This window comes from Neovison vison, chromosome 1, assembly GCF_020171115.1.
Source record: "Neovison vison isolate M4711 chromosome 1, ASM_NN_V1, whole genome shotgun sequence".
Lineage (NCBI taxonomy): Eukaryota > Metazoa > Chordata > Mammalia > Carnivora > Mustelidae > Neogale > Neogale vison.
The window spans coordinates 211,613,411-211,629,929 of record NC_058091.1 but is presented as its reverse complement, the minus strand read 5'-3'; the positions used below and the strand labels follow the sequence as shown (position 1 = coordinate 211,629,929).

Here is a 16,519-nt window from a genome sequence, read left to right as displayed (position 1 = left end):
TTGATCATACAGTACATTTGTGAAGTGTATTGTTGTTTAATACCAGATTCTTTTCAGAAATTTGACTATAGGGAGCACTGCCAAGAATGTAGTCATGGCAGTGAACTCGGTGCTGTGCAAAGGAATTCTGGCAGCTGTTAGAAATGTTTGTAAGATTTTCTTCTGAACCTTGAGACATTCATTTTAAAAAATTCTCTTTACTCAAAGACAGAACCAAGTGCCTGTTAAAGGGATGCTTGAGTATATGGGATAAGTGTTGCAGAAATTTTGTATGGCCATTTAAAAATTACTAGGATTTTCTTACCTACTTCACTCACAGCTTTCTCCTAACTCTTGCTGCTGAAAATTCTTAAAATGAAGCCAGGCTTCTAGAACTGCCTGGGAGCAGGGAACTGATTAAAAAAAGATCAGGTTGCTCACAGAAACTAGGAAAAAATAACATCAGATTGTAATAGTTTTGTATTTTAACAAAACAAAATAAAATTTGAGTTTTAAATATCTTACCGACACCTAGGTACTACAGATTCTAGGAACCTTAAAAGGTTTCCTGTTTTGTAATCCTGTATATTCCCTGGATTCCTAATCACATGCCATTACTGCAGGTCTTATCTCTTATGTTAAAAATGGATGCCTACATACTTAAATACATTTTTTAAGAAGGAAGTTACAAAGGCTCAATTTTTTTGACTATCTCCTTTCTTACTCTGATTTTTTTTCCCTCTCATTTAATCAGTAAATCATTGAGTGCCTACTATATATCAAGCTTTTTTTTTTTCTCTGCACCAGGAATATGGCAATTAACAAAATAGGCAAAAGTCTCTGTCTTCATGGAGCTTATCTTGTAGTATGTATTGTAGCATGGAGAGATAGACAATAAACAAATTGTTTAGTATATACATGAGGTTAGGGATAAGAAGGAAATAATTTATAGCCATAAAGGAAGGATCATTGAGATAGGAGGAAAGCCAATAGAATGTGTTGTCTTGGAATTGGAAGGGAAAAAACGTTTCAAGGGGGGAAGAAATGATTAGCTCTGTCACATTTTTTGATGGATCAAGTACAAGATGAAAACAAAAAGATGACCTTTGCAATGTCGGTCCATGTGGACACCACTGAGCCCTGGTCAAGGGCAATTTCTGTGGAAAAACTGGGATAAACAGCATCATTGTTGTGGCTCAAGAGTGAACAGGGACAAATTAAATACAGATAGGGTAGTGTATAGACACTAGTAATATGTAGAGTTTATATACTTGTAAAAGGAAGCAGAAAAAAATGGAGTAAAGATTGGAGAGTTAAGTGGGGTTGAGTTTTTATTTTTAGAAAGGAGAAATAACCTATCTTGATGGCAAAATTGATGATACCAGAAAAAGTAAATTGTTGAATAGTATGCTTCTTTGAATTAAGAAGGGTTGGAATCTAGAGCACAAGTGGAATGGAGAACAGATGATGTATTAATAATAATAAGAAAAAGCAGAGTATATGGATTCAAAGGAATGCCAATGAATTGATGTGGTGAGAGCTAGTGGAAACTATCTTTTGGTTGCCTTAGGTTTTTTTAGTGAAACAGAGCATGGCCATCACCTGGGGATGATTGTGAGGGAGAAAATTTGAAAAGTGAGGCAAAGTATGAATTGTCCTGTAGGAGAGTAAAGGAGTGAGTTAACTATGGAAATACAGTATGTTTGGTGGGTGTAGCATTTAGGGTCCTTTTGAGCTAAGTCATCATGAATTTAAAGTGAATTTAAAGTTAACATGAATTTAAAGGTCAGCATGGTTGCGTATTTTTCTCCAGCCACGTTGAGCTGCAGGGGAAAGGACTGAAGTAAACAAGGATTTAATTATGGTTGTATCTCAGCCAACTAAGTTGAAGCATAAGAGAGTTGTGGGTGGGGGGTGGGTATGCAAACAAGTGATTTTAATAACTGACCATGGACCAAATATATTCAATTCAGTTTTGAAAATGTGTACATAGGGATGCATGTAGGACATCCAGGGGCAGTTTCCAATTGTGAGTTGCAACAGTTGTTGTAGAGCTTAGTAGCAAGGTCAGAGCTGGAGAAAAGGATTTGGGAAAGAAACAGATTGTTAAAGCTTGGGAGGGGTACTGTAACATTAGAAGAGGATTGAGAGAGGCAAGGCCCTGATGGACACCAGCATTTAAGGGGTCAGGTAGAAGAAAGGATCAGGCAGAAGAATAAAACAAAACTCTGGGATTAGAGCAGAATTTTCTGTTTGCTTATGAATTTTGAAAACCCTGACAACATTTTCTTTTTGTTTGCTTCCCAGCCCTTAATAAAGCAAAACTGTATATATTTGTTCACTTAATTTGGCTACTCTTATTTAATATATGTAGCCACATATATTTCAGATTTTTCAGACCCATAATTTTGACTTTCTTTACAGGACTTCAGTCTTTGTTTGTTATGTTCTAGTGTAAGCATAGTATTTTGAAATAAATACGTAGTCACAAAAAGAATGGCTAGAAGAGAGTTAATAGATCAGTAGCAATCCATTATTATTACTGAAGAAAAGAAGCAAATACCTTACCAACGTAGGGTTGGTAAACCAGTTTTACATTCAAAAGAGTGTCATATATTATCAAATCTGTTTTAGATTAAATTGAACCCTATATCTGCTCTTCTTTTCTGATACATTTCTCTTCTATAGACTGTATCTTATTTTACATTTTAGTTATTGAGTAATAATAACAGATTTTTACATGGCAAACAAATTATGGTAGAAAAATATGGTATGATAAAAGGCTTGATTTGGGGCCTGTCTGTTTTAAAGAAAGAAATATTTGGGGAAAATGTTTTTAAATTGCCATTTAGAAATTCTACATTTAAATTCACCTCGAAGAGTAAAAGTAGTATATATAAGTTATGTGTATCAGGTTTTATGATTTCAGATACTAAGTAATTTAGAAATATTTAAAAGTGCTTTGAAAATGCAATAGATTGAATCAGTCCAAATAATAGTGATTTTAAAAATATTTTTTTTCTCTGTGAAGTACTTCAGGTGATAGAGTCACTTAAGTAATTATATTATTTGGGTTGATTATAGGTTGAAGCTTAAATGATACCTGTTCAGGGATGATAAAGTGAATATTGGTATGTTACATGTTTCTGTGACCCAGTTTAGATCCAAGTATTGACATGTAATACAAATTCAGGATTGGATTTCACATAAGTATGGTGGTGAGGAGAGTTCTTTGATTTAAGAGAGTAAAAATTATAATTTAACAACAGGATGATACAGTAGTTCAGGATTCTAAGCTTGTCTGAGGAAAAACCGGTCTATCCCTTTTTAACATAATCTTTCCAATTTTAATTTTATTGCAGATTTCAACTGTCCTATAAGTTCAGTGAGAAACAAGTAGTCTCAAGAAAAAAGTTAATTTTATTAGTGATATATATCTTAAGTGGTATAAGTTCAGTGAGAAACAAGTAGTCTCAAGAAAAAAGTTAATTTTATTAGTGATATATATCTTAAGTGGTATAAAGTAGTACAAAGCACAATTCTGCTGTGATCATGTTTGGTTTGGGCATGTGGTTTTATAACTCTCATTGTTACTTTATTTTATTTTATTGTTAGTAGTTATTACTTTATTTAAGTAACCTCTGTACCCACTGTGGGGCCTGAACTCATGACCCCAATGTCAGGAGTTGCTTGTTCCTTTTTGACTGAGCCAGCCTGGTACCCTTACATTGTTATTTTAAAAAAAATTTTGGAAACACACCTGCACCAACAGAGCAGTGTACTTCTTTTCTCTTTGGAGTTTATACTAATGGAGCTGCTCTACATGAGATAGCTAAAACATGTTACTGTAATTAAAAACTTTCTCATTGATAACCTGCTTAATTTTTAAAAAGCATAAATTCTGATATGATTCTTAAAGAACTTTAGGTTGTCTTTGCAAAGTATTTCTAAGTTGTATTCCTCATAAGAAAAAATAGAAAATCATACTTTGAGGATCCTTTTCAATTATCAAACTTCACAAGATGCAGTGTGGGTTTTGTTTTTTGTTTTTTTTTTTTTTGCATACTTAAGATAGAGATTAATCAGTTTTTCAGAAAGAAATGCCATATTGGACCCTCAATTCTTCGGGATTCTGGTTTTTTTGGGGGGGGGGTGTTCTTTCATCTGATTAATAGAGGAAGAGTACGATAAGTGTTGGAGTTGGAAGGTCCCAAACCTTGGTCTTTCTATTCTTATTGCAATGGGGACAAAGGTAAATATGGCTGAAACAAAAAAAAAAGGCCTCAACTATTTCCCAGACTCATTTGTCTCTTGCATACAAGCTGAATGGTCATATGTTTTACAGTGTTCCTTAAGAAAAAGATAATTGTACTTGTGCAGAGCTATTATAATTGTAAAAAAAGTTTTAAAAAACAGAATGTAAGGTTAGTACATACTAAAGACTGAACAGTTTACCTTCAGGCATGCTGAGAAAAAAATTGTTTTACTTGAATATAACTTTACGGTTAATAGCTACATCTGATATAAAACAATAACAGTATGTTTTCATAGAGTATTAATTTTTCCTAAAACAGCATCTACTGGCTTCTCTTGGGTAATTGTAAAATTTTCTCCCAAACCATATGTGGACATGCAGTGAACTATTATTTAATGATACCAGAAAACAACGCAAGATTCCATCTCTCTTAACAAATAAAAAATCCTTACTGAGTTGCTAACAGTGAAAATAGTTTTTACATTTTTTGCTTATTCATATTACTTCATTTATTCAATAAATATGTACTGAATGCCTACTTTATACTGAGCAGTTATTTGAACAGTGAAAAATACATAAATCAGCATCTTGGAGCTCCCATTCTGCTTTGGGCAAGATAAATAATAAACAGTAACATACTAAATAAGCAAATTGTTAGCATGTAAGTGCTGTGGAGAAAAAAGAAGGGGACTAGGGATTGTGGTGCTGAGGGTCAAGGCAAATTTCAGTATTCTGTGAGAAAATTAGAGTGGAACTTAGTAACATATAGTAAATACAATAAATAAATACAATAAAAGGGAAAATTAAGAAAATAGTTAACACAATTATGTTTTCTTCTTGTAGCTGGAACAGTCAAATGATTTCAGTTCGTGAAGCCAAAGCCATTCCCAGGCCTGATGGTATTGAATGGAGAAATAAATATATCTGTGTAGAAGGTAGATTTTCCGCAGCTACTCCTTTACTGTCTTGTTACTACCATGGTACTAAGAGAGTAACTTGAACAAGTTCAGTTCGTATTTCAGTTAAAAGTAATACATTTATATTCTGACTTACAAGTCTTTTAGTTACAAATTTTTTTTTTCTTCTGACTTTTTACTTAAAATTCCAGTTATAGTATGTAGAAGTTAGTGCCCTCCTTAATCCCCATCACCTATTTCACCCATCCCTCTCTATCCACCTCCCCCTCTGGTAACCATCAGTTTGTTCTCTAGTTAGCAGTCTGTTTCTTGGTTGGCCTCTCCCCCCACCCCCGAATGTTGGTTTGTTTCTTAAATTCTACATACGAATAAAATCATATGGTATTTGTCTCTTTCTGATTAACTCTAGCTCCATTCACATTGTTGCAAATGGCAAGATTACATTCTTTTTGATGGCTGAGTATTTTCATTTAATTTTTAAAAGTAATTCTTTAGCTGTAAAAATAATCAATATGAATTTAGGCATTTAATCTTCTAGTTCATAATATTTGAGCAGTCTTTATGCATCCCTCCTGCTTGTAGTTGTTTGAAGCTTAATTTCATGACTTGAAGGTGGAAAAAAATACTCTCTTCATGTGATGGTTCTTACATTAAGATAAAGTGAGTTCTGGGGCGCCTGGGTGGCTCAGTGGATTAAAGCATCTGCCTTCAGCTAAGGTCATGATCCCAGGATCCTGGGATCAAGCCCCACATCAGACTGTCTGCTCAGCAGGGAGCCTGCTTCCTTCTCTCTCTCTGCCTGCCTCTCTGCCTACTTGTCATCTTTGTCTGTCAAATAAATAAAATCTTAAAAAAATAAAAAAGATAAATTGAGTTCTTAGGAGCACCTGGGTGGCTCAGCTCGGTAAGTGTCTGCCTTCGGCTCAAGTCATGATCTCAGGGTCCTGGGATGGACCCCAACAAAGGACTCCCTGCTTGGTGGGGAGCCGGCTTCTCTCTCTGTCTCCTGCTCTCCTTGCTTGTGCTCATGCTTGCTCGCTGTCTCTGACAAATCAAATTTATAAAAAAAAGATAAAATGAGTTCTTTTAAAATTAAAATGTTGATATTTAATGCAAGCTAGATTTTTATGAATAGAAATTTATTTTACTTTAAAAATTAAATGCCCTGAAGATAATCTGTTTTCTAAAATTAATTTACATGTAGTTGAATATTTCTTTGAGTTGGTGCAAAATTGACTTCAATAAGCAAAATTATTCTTACAGATGCTAAATTGAAGACTTTTTTGTAAACTTTAAGGTAAAAAAGAAAGTGTTAAGTTCAGGGTTTGTAGGAAAACATCAAATTTAGAATATTTTAATCTTGGATTATATGCAACATCTTAAGAGTTTGTGAATATGAAATTAAATTTCCTGCTTTGGTGGTTGGTTTGTTAAATTGCACAGTGGGTGTATATTATTTTAGTTACTTGGATTCTTTTGAATATTAAATACTTGTAAAGTGCTGTGTGTGATGTGATCCAGTAGCTTGGCATATGGCATTATGCTATTAAAAAACACAAGCATACCTTGGATATATTGTGAGTACTAATTTATTACTCACGTAATAAAGTGAGTCAAATGAATTTTTTTTGGTTTCCTGGTGCATATAAAAGTTATGTTTACCCTATGCTGTAGTCTATTAAGTACACAATAGCTTTATACCTAAAATAATGTACATATCTTAATTTAAGAAGGCTGTTGCTAAAAAATGCTACCCATCATCTAAGTTTTCAACAAGTTATATGGCTGATGGAGGTTCTTGCCTCAGTATTGATGGCTGCTGACTGATCAGGTTGATGGTTGCTGAAGGTTGAGTTGGCTGTAGCAGTTTCTTAAAATGAGGCAACAGTGAAGTTTGTTGCATCAATTGACTCTTCCTTTCACAAATGATTTCTCTGTAGCATGTGAGAGCATTTTACCCACAGTAGAACTTCTTTCAAAATTGGAGTCAGTCCTCTTCAAACCCTGCCCCTGCTTTATCAACTAAGTTTATGTAGCATTCTTTTTTTTTTTTTTAAGATTTTATTTATTTATTTGACAGAGAAAGAGAGAACACAAGTAGGCGGAGAGGCAGGCAGAGGTGGGGAGGAGAGAAGCAGGCTTCCTGCTGAGTGGAGAGCCCAGTGCTGGGCTTGATCCAGAACCCTGAGATCATGACCTGAGCCAAATGCAGAGGCTTAACCCACTGAGCCACCCAGGTGACCCAGTTTATGTAATATCCTTAATCCTTTGAATCCTTTGTTTTCTTTTCAGTATTGTCACCAAGAGCAGATTCTGTCTCAAGAAACCACTTTTTTTGCTCATCTCTAAGAAGCTGGTCCTGTCCGCTCAAGTTTTATCATGTGATGATAGAAATTCAGCCACATCTTCAAACTCCACTTCTGATTCTAGTTGTCTTTCTGTTTCTACCACATTTGTAGTTACTTCCTCCACTGGTGTCTTGAACCCCTCAGAGTCATCCATTAGGGGTAGAATAAGCTTCTTCCAAACTACTGCTAATGCTGATATTTTGACCTCTTCCCATGAGTCACAAATGTTCTTGATGGCATTTAGAATGGTACATCCTTTCTAGAAGATTTTCAATGGCCTTTGCCCAGATCCATAGAGAAATCACGATCTGTGGCAGTTATAGCCTTACAACATATATTTCTTAAGTAATGAGACTTGAGGGGTGCCTGGGTGGCTCAGTGGGTTGAACCTCTGCCTTTGGCTTGGGTTGTGATCTTAGGGTCCTGGGGTCGAGCCCCACATCGGGCTCTCTGCTCAGCAGGGGGCCTGCTTCCCCCTTCCCCTCTGGCTGCCTCTCTGCCTACTTGTGATCCCTGTGATCTCTCTCTGTCAGATAAATAAATAAAATCCTAAAAAAAAAAAAAATTAATGAGACTTGAAAATTACTCCTTGATCCATGGGGTGCAGAATGGATATTGTGTTAACAGGCATGAAAACAACAATCTTATTGTACATCTCCATCAGAGCTCTTGGATGACCAAGTACCTTGTCAAGGAGCGGTCATATTTTGAAAGGAATCTTTTTTCTGGATAGTAGGTTTTGTTTTTTTCTTTTTTTTAAGATTTTATTTATTTACTTGAGAGAGAGAATAAAAGAGAGCATGAGAAGGGAGAAGGTCAGAGGCAGAAGCAGACTCCCCACTGAGCAGGGAGCCCGATGCGGGACTTGATCCTGGGACTCTGGGATGATGACCTGAGCCAAAGGCAGTTGCTTAACTAACTAAGCCACTCAGGCGCCCCTGAATAGTAGGTCTTAAAATAATATGTTGTAAACAAACAGATGTGCTGTCATCAGGCTTTGTCATTCCACTGATAGCACACAAGCATAACAGCTAAAAGCAAAATTCTTAGGGTCCCTAAGGTTTTCAGAATGGTAAATGAACATTGACTTCAACTTAAAGTGATCAGCTGCATTAGTCCCAAATAAAAGAGTTCTCTTATCCTTTGAAACTTTGAAGCAAGGCATTGACTTCTCTCTAGTTATGCAAATCTTAAACAGCATCTTCTTCTAATATAAGTCTGTTTCATTTACATGGAAAGTCTGTTGTTTAATGTGGCCATCTTTGGGAATTATCTTAGCTAGATCTTCTGAATAAATTTCTGAATAAATTTCTGCAGCTTCTACATCAGCACTTGCTGCTTCACCTTGCACGTTTAGAGACGGCTTCTCTCCTTAAGCCTCATAAGCTGGCCTCTGCTAGCTTCAGACTTCTACAGCTTCCTTACCTCTCTCAGCCTTCAGAGAATTGAAGAGAGTTAGGGCGTTGCTCTAAATTAGGTTTTAGCTTAAGGGAATGTTGTGGCTACTTGGTCTTCTATCCAGACCACTGAAAACGTCTCCGTATTAGCAGTAAGACTGTTAAACTTTCATATTCATGTATTCACTGGAGTAGCTCTTTTCATTTTTTCATTTCCTTTTTCTTTGCATGCACATCTTAGCTAACTTGTCCAAGAGGCCTAGCTTTTGACCTGTCTTGGTGTTCAACATGTCTTCTTCACCAAGCTTAATCGTTTCTAGCTTCTGATTTAAAGTGAGAGATGTGCATCTCTTCCTTTCACTTCACTTGGATACTTTGAGGGCATCATGGATTATTAATTGGCCCAATTTCAATACTGATGTGTCTCAGAGAAAATAGGGAGGCCGGAGCAGAGGGAGCCAGATGGGGCAATGGTCACTGGGTGGAGCAGTCAGAACACACACAGCATTTCCTAAATTTGCCATCCTGTGTGGGTGTGGTCATGGTGTCCATGAACAATTATAATAATGAACAATTGATATTGTATAATAATGAACAATTATAATCATGAACAATGATTAATAATAACAGCCTCAGAGATGGCTGGTCACAAATCACTGTAACTGATAAAATAAGGATGAAAAGTTTGAAATATTATGAAAATTACCAAAATGTGATAGAGACAACGAAGTGAGCAAATACTGTTGGAAAAATGGCACTGCTAGACTTGCACAACATAGGGTTGCAATAGACCTTCAATTTGTTTAAAAAAAAAAAAAAGCGTACAGTATCTGTGAAGTGCAATAAAGTGCAGTAAAACAAAGTATCATATACTGTGACAATAAACTCCTTTAAAAATAGCCTTCTTGGGGCGCCTGGGTGGCTCAGTGGGTTAAGCCGCTGCCTTCGGCTCAGGTCATGATCGCAGGGTCCTGGGATCAAGTCCCGCATTGGGCTCTCTGCTCAGCAGGGAGCCTGCTTCCTCCTCTCTCTCTCTCTGCCTGCCTCTCTGCCTACTTGTGATCTCTGTCAAATAAATAAATTAAAAAAAAATCTTAAAAAAAATAGCCTTCTTAAGCAATCAAATACACACAGACACACAGACACACACACATGCTTTTTTATGGGCCTGCTTAAATTACTTGACAAATCTGGAGTTAACCGCTTCATCAGATTTCCTATTATTCCACACTTTTTCCAGGCCTTTCCCCTCCATTACATTTCTTCCTTCTAGCAATTTCATTTCATTTCTCTGTAGTCATAATCTCTTTCATCTTTAGAGCACACATAGGTCATCCTTAAAAAATACTCTTGATTCTACTGGTTCTTGTAAGTACTTTTTTTTCCTCTTTTACAGTGCCAGAATTCTTTTTTTAATTTTTTTTTATTTTTATTTTTTAAGAAGGCTCCACACTGGACCTGGAGCCCAGCGTAGGGCTTGAATGCCCGACCCTGAGATAAAGACCTGGCTGAGGTCAAAAATCAGATGCTTAACAGACAGAGCCACCCAGGTGCCCCCTGTGCCAAAATTCTTAAATTCGAGTCATTTTAACCTACTTTTGGCATGATTTCAGCCATCTCATCTCATTTTAATGCATTTAGTTATCTTCCTTTTCTCACTAGCATCCTCAGTTTCCCTGTCTTCTCATATAGATAGTTTCCTAATGTCTACATATGGGCTCTTCTCTCTTAACTTGTGGGTGAAGAGATAGTGGGTTGAGGATGAAGATGTGGAAGGTAATGTTGAAGACACACACACATATAAATTTTTCCTTTGTTCTCTGTCTTCTGTGCTTGCTATCCTGTTTCTCTCTCTTCTTTTTCTGCCAAATTTCTGCCAAATAACTTTTTCTGCCAAAGTTATTGTACTAACTATCCTTTTCTAAACCACCTACTTACACCGTAACTGCATTGTTTTCTATCCTCATGAATATTAAACCTATACTTTCAGAGGTACCCCTTTCTCCTGCTGTACAAATCTGTGGTCTTTTTTTTTTTTTTCCATTTTATTTTATTTCTTTTCAGTGTTCCAGCATTCATTGTTTATGCATGACACCCAAGGGCTCCATGCAATACGCGCCCTCCATAATACCAATACCCACCACCAGGCTCACCCAACTCCCCCACCCCCTACCCTCCAAGACCCTCAGTTTGTTTCTCAGGGTCCCCAGTCTCTCATGGTTTGACTCCCCTGATTTCCCCCAACTCACTTCTCTGCTCCATCTCCCAGTGTCCTCCGTGTTACTCCTTATGCTCCACAAGTAAGTGAAACCATATGATTATTGATTCTCTCTGCTTGACTTACTTCACTCAGCATTATCTCCAGTCCCGTCCATGTTTATAGAAACGTTGGGTATTCATCTTTGCCGATGGAGGCATAATACTCCGTTGTATATATGCACCATATCTTCTAAATTACTTTTCTATAATATTTGACATGACCACCTTTTTTGTGTACAGTGTTTTAATTCTTTCTGGTAATTCTTTATTTTCCTTAGCTTAAGGATAGGTCCTTGATCCCCTCTGATTCTTCAGAAATCTTACTCACTTTTGTGATTTAGACTTAACATATATATGCTGATGACTTTGTTTTTAGTTATCCTCTCACTTGAATTCCATCTACCTTATAAGATAGTTCATAATAAAATTATTTTTAAATGCATATATATATCTATTAAGAGATCAGGCTTCACAATATACAGTTGCTATTAAAAACTATCAAATATTGGCAGTTTCATATAGTTCTACCTAATATAAAGACCTGATTTTAGTAATTTCTTGTTTATATGTACATTTAATATTGCAGAACCTTTTGATGGAACAAATACAGCCAGAGCTGTGCATGAAAAGCAGAAATTTGACATGATCAAGGATCAGTTTTTGAAGGTAAATTATGCTTCAGATTAACTCTAGAAACATTAGTGAATGAAAAAAATATTTATAATAGGAAAGAGTAGCCTTGGTTTCTATGTTAAGAAATCATTAGTGTGGCACAATAGGGAATTTATTACTTGATAGATAGGTATGCTTTTCCTTCAGAGAAATCTGTTTTCGTTCACATGGCTTTCACTTTGATGGAAGTAAGCATTTCCTTAGTGAGCCAGTTAAGCTCCCAGAATGAGTGAGTGAAATCTGTTGGACTAATTTCTCTCCTTAAAATTTCAGGGAACTTAGTGTAGCTTTAGAAAAGAGCTGATGTTCCATGATTTTTCTTCTGCATACCCCACTGTAACAGTGAATTTGAGCATCTTTTTATCTTTGCTTATATTTTGAGAAAGTAAAAAAAAAAAAAATCAATGTATGTATTTGTATACACACATTTTGTGTATATACACTTCAGCCATATGTATGTAAACTGTTGTTTATTGCTTAGCTCTTTAGTCCATAGTGTGAATTGATTCATCAGCAATTTTGTTAGGTGTGGTTTCTGTCTTCAAGGAGTTCCACAGTACAGTGTAGAAACACATTGATGGAAATATATACTATGAGACATATAGGAGAGAATGCTTCATGAGGAAAAAGATCAGCGAACTATGAAGGTCATTTCAGAGGAATACTTTCTCATTAGACATACAAGTGGACTTTATTTTGGTGATAATTAAAAATGCAAGTGTATCATATTATAAGCTGTCCTTCCGTATTAGGCCCTCTTGGTTTGTCAGCCAGATTAGAAAATTTAAAATTAATGGAATTCTGCAGGGCAAAACAAATATCCAAGAGGGAATATTTTTGTCTATCATAACAAATTGAGAACTCAAAAATAGCACTGCTACATTGTTGATGTGTAAGCTTTCATTATGATGGGTGAGCTTTCATTTAAGGTTGCTTAGCTATAAAACCAATACTTTCAGTCAGTTGAACAACTGAAGTGAGAATAAACTATGAAGATATGCAGTCAGCAAGTAGTGAGCCAGAGTTTTAGCCTGTGAATAAGAATTTTAGTTTTTTCTATTTTTCTTTTCCAAGTTATGTTTACTCTTGTTTTTCAAAAGTATAAAGTGGTTTATTAGAGATTTACTCTTTCCATAATACTATTTTTGATTAGAAAAGCTTACTAGGTACAAACTAGTCAACCAAATAATTAATTTTCTCACACCCTCTCAGACCCAGAGGTTTTGTCTAGATTGATTACCTTGTTGTTATAGATGAAATAGTTTAAATCTGTGAATAAATGTTAAAATTGTCAGTTATATCTTTTTGTACCACCTCTCTGTCCATTTCTTCTTCAATGAATTGGAATCACACAGGTATAGCGTTTTAAAATAACATTTTCTTTTCTGATGGCAGAAATAAACTTGGGAGATAAAAACACGAAGAAAAAAATTACCCCAATTTTACCACCTAGGAAGAACCACTGTTAACATTCTCTTTTCAGTCTTTTGTTCCACTTATATTTCATGTTTTAAGAATGATTTTTCTTTCTCTCCCAGTCTTGGCACAGATTGAAAAACAAGAGAGATTTGAACAGTATACTACCTTTAAGAGCTCCTGTCCTGAAAAGATAACTGGCCTCTATTTCTTAATAAAATCTTCTGAGAAATAAAGAACAATGGTAACATCATAATGCATTTTGTTTACCTCCATCATGGTTTCTTTTTAATTGTTCTTGTTTTCATGTTTTATTTTTAAGAGGACATACTTATATAAAGATTGCATATTTTATTATGACATTTCCTAATAAAACCCTTTGATTTAAAGATGTATTTTTGAAAATGTTTACATTGATTAGTAATATTATGGCATGACTTTTCAGGAGATCAGATAAAATATTTTTTTGGGGAATTATCTGAACAAATAAAAGTCTTTTGATAAAACGTCAGTTAACATACCACATGCTAATACTGAAGAGATGTGTGGAATTTTGGAAAGGGATTGCTTAATACATACTTAACCTATAACATACAATAGATAGTTTGTTGCCTGTCTGTTCTAGTAAAGTGAAGATTTAGGCCAGTTATTCAGTTACTTGAAGCAAAATGAAATCTGTTATTTCACTGAAATCATTGCAGAGGCGTGAAATACTGGACAATTGCCTTAAGTCTTCACTTGACTCACCAGGATAGACTGAGGCTTCAGGTGTGTCTATTAGCATTTCATTAGTACCTCACGTGTTTTTGATGTACTCTTGAGATTGCTTTAAATTTTTTGTTGAAAAACAGTACATTTTGCACTGTAGTAATAAGAGCACTAACTCTGTATTGTTCAGCAGTTAGTAAATTGTTTTAAAGAATTAGTTCACTGTAGACATTTTGAAAAGATTATAAGTCCCCTGTGCTTTATGATAGTTTAGTGCATTGTGCACTTTTACTTTATTTCATGTATTCTTGCCTTTTATTTTCCCTGTGACATGAAGCAACAGAAACTGAAAGATCAAAGTTGAGATTATATCCTATTGACAGTATCAGACTTTTTCTGTGTACAATTATAGGATTGTAATCTAAACTGGAATTTTTAGGCAGTAAGCCACTATGAAATGTTTTAGGTAAGACATAAAATTATTATAAATAAAAGCTTAATGTTTGTAAAGATGACTTTTTTAGTATTTTTTTCCCATATGAAGAAGTAGTGGTGGCTGCTAAAAGAAAAGCTACAGTGTTTATTAAGGTTTTTTTTGTTGATGTAAATATTTGTAAATTGGTCAGTGCCTGTACATTTAAATATGAAAAATAATCTTGAAAACAATTTTAACTTTTTCAGAAAGACTATGTACAACTTCTTTTACACCTGCTGTAGTACAATTTGTACCTCTAATGTATTTAGGTTTTTTGCAGACCAATTCAAATGCTAAGACTTTTGCTCTTTTTTGACTTGTAAAGGTGCATATTTTCATTTTCTTCTTTAAGTTTAAATTTTTGTATGATGTCATATGGAATAAAGTTTATATATAGAAATTGTTTTCTTGGTTTTTTTTTTTTTTCCTGTGCTAGTCTTTACTTTTGTGATGAGATTGAGGTTGTAGTTACCATCTAGAACTAAGTGAATCTGACTTTTATGCTTGTTGATATAGATTATACAGATAATCTTGGATTTGAGTTCATTCTTGGTTAAGCCAGCTAACTGCATCAGTACCCTATTTCTCTGGCATCATTAGGAATGAAGCTTTCCACATAGGTGAATTTTTTAGATTACTCATGTTTAACATTTTTGAAGCAGTTGAGCTTTACATTACACATCAGTTCCTTTTTGGGGGAAATTTTCCTAAAATATACACTGTGCAACTTTATCAGAATTATTGAGTATGATTAATATTCTAGTGATGACTCGATATCATCATTAAAAGCAATAAAAAACACTCCTCATACTCTGGTAATACTGTGTAGCTCTCAGGGATATGTAAGCATGCAGGGTATTCTGCCTCTGCAGTATTGGGACTTTTACTAAGAAAGCCCTAACATTCATTTACAGTGGTATGGACTCTTATTGTCACTGTTTTTTCAGTGCTTAGTGGCATGCTTCCCCCCATCATCTTACTGCTGCTATTTTTTAGCTGTCTTGCTATAACACATAGATAAAGAAGTTAATGTTAATAAATTTATACCCATTTCTAAATCAATAGACTGGAGCCTAAGATTATGTACCTTGTGATAGACAAATATGTCAGATAAGTGGGCTGTTAATATATGAGGAAATTTTTTAGACGTTTAAATTCTTTTCAGTTTGAATTACTTATTTGTGCGGTGAATAATACATTTACTGTTTGTACTGATGTGGCCATTTCCATATATTTGCATGCATTGTTAAGAAGGTAGTGTTTAAAAAGTTAAAAATATGTAATCTGTACTGTAGTTCTAAATTTTGGATTGGCTTGAACTAGGATCTTTGCAAATAAATCTCAACTTAAGTTAGTGTTTCCAAGAAATTTTGAGTTAAATGGAAGGAATATACAGCAGCTTCCTGTAGTTTTGATTAGTGTTTAACAGGTTCCCACAACGATTGAATTCTTTTTGTCCTAGGTGAACAGTCATTTGGGATTACTAGTGGGATAAGCCTAGCTCATGTTAAGATAATAACTTGTTGAGCCTGGTTTAATGAACTGGAAGACTGGACTCCTCTGTCTTCCCTTCCCATATACACCAGCTGATACTTTTGTACTGTATCTGGACTAGCTGCAGTTCTTTGCTCACAGACTTAACGTACACATACAAGCTAGTGTAACTGGTGAACTTACGTTCATCATATTTAGTAATTGTGAGTAGAATTTACTAAAATTAAAAATAAATGTTAGTTATTCTAGCCATGAAATCATTCTCATATAAATATATCTCTACCTGTTCTATGTACTGAGCAGGTCTGGTCCTGTTTTCTTGAGGCAACATTAAGTGTCTACTCTCTGCTAAGCATGTTGCTTGCTTCTGGGCTTGTAAGAGATGGGGATGGTGTGGAAAAAGATGAGTAACAAATTTATAGAGTGTTCTGAGGCAAAGAAACACAAACATGATTTGAATATAGGATAATGGAACGCAAAAGGGGTATTGAACCTAACCTGGGCTTTTCAGAGAAAGGTGTGATCTTTGGATCAATGGAGAGTCACCAGGTAAATTAAGGTTGGAAAAACCTTTCAGGCAGAAGGAACTGTGTAAATAA

General features: G+C 35.1%; 1 protein-coding gene across 4 annotated transcripts in view; it reads left to right on the top strand.

Annotated features, from left to right (window-relative positions):
* TENT2 (terminal nucleotidyltransferase 2) overlaps positions 1-14,826 on the top strand; it is a 69,938-nt gene extending 55,112 nt beyond the window's left edge. For all 4 annotated transcript variants that reach the window (XM_044266396.1, XM_044266415.1, XM_044266385.1 and 1 more), the window contains 3 exons: positions 5,078-5,169; positions 11,742-11,821; positions 13,366-14,826. In XM_044266396.1, the coding sequence (XP_044122331.1) occupies positions 5,078-5,169; positions 11,742-11,821; positions 13,366-13,440 (247 nt within the window). In that variant the 3' untranslated portion in view covers positions 13,441-14,826. The remainder of the gene's footprint in view (positions 1-5,077; positions 5,170-11,741; positions 11,822-13,365) is intronic.
* Positions 14,827-16,519: the final 1,693 nt, after the last annotated feature.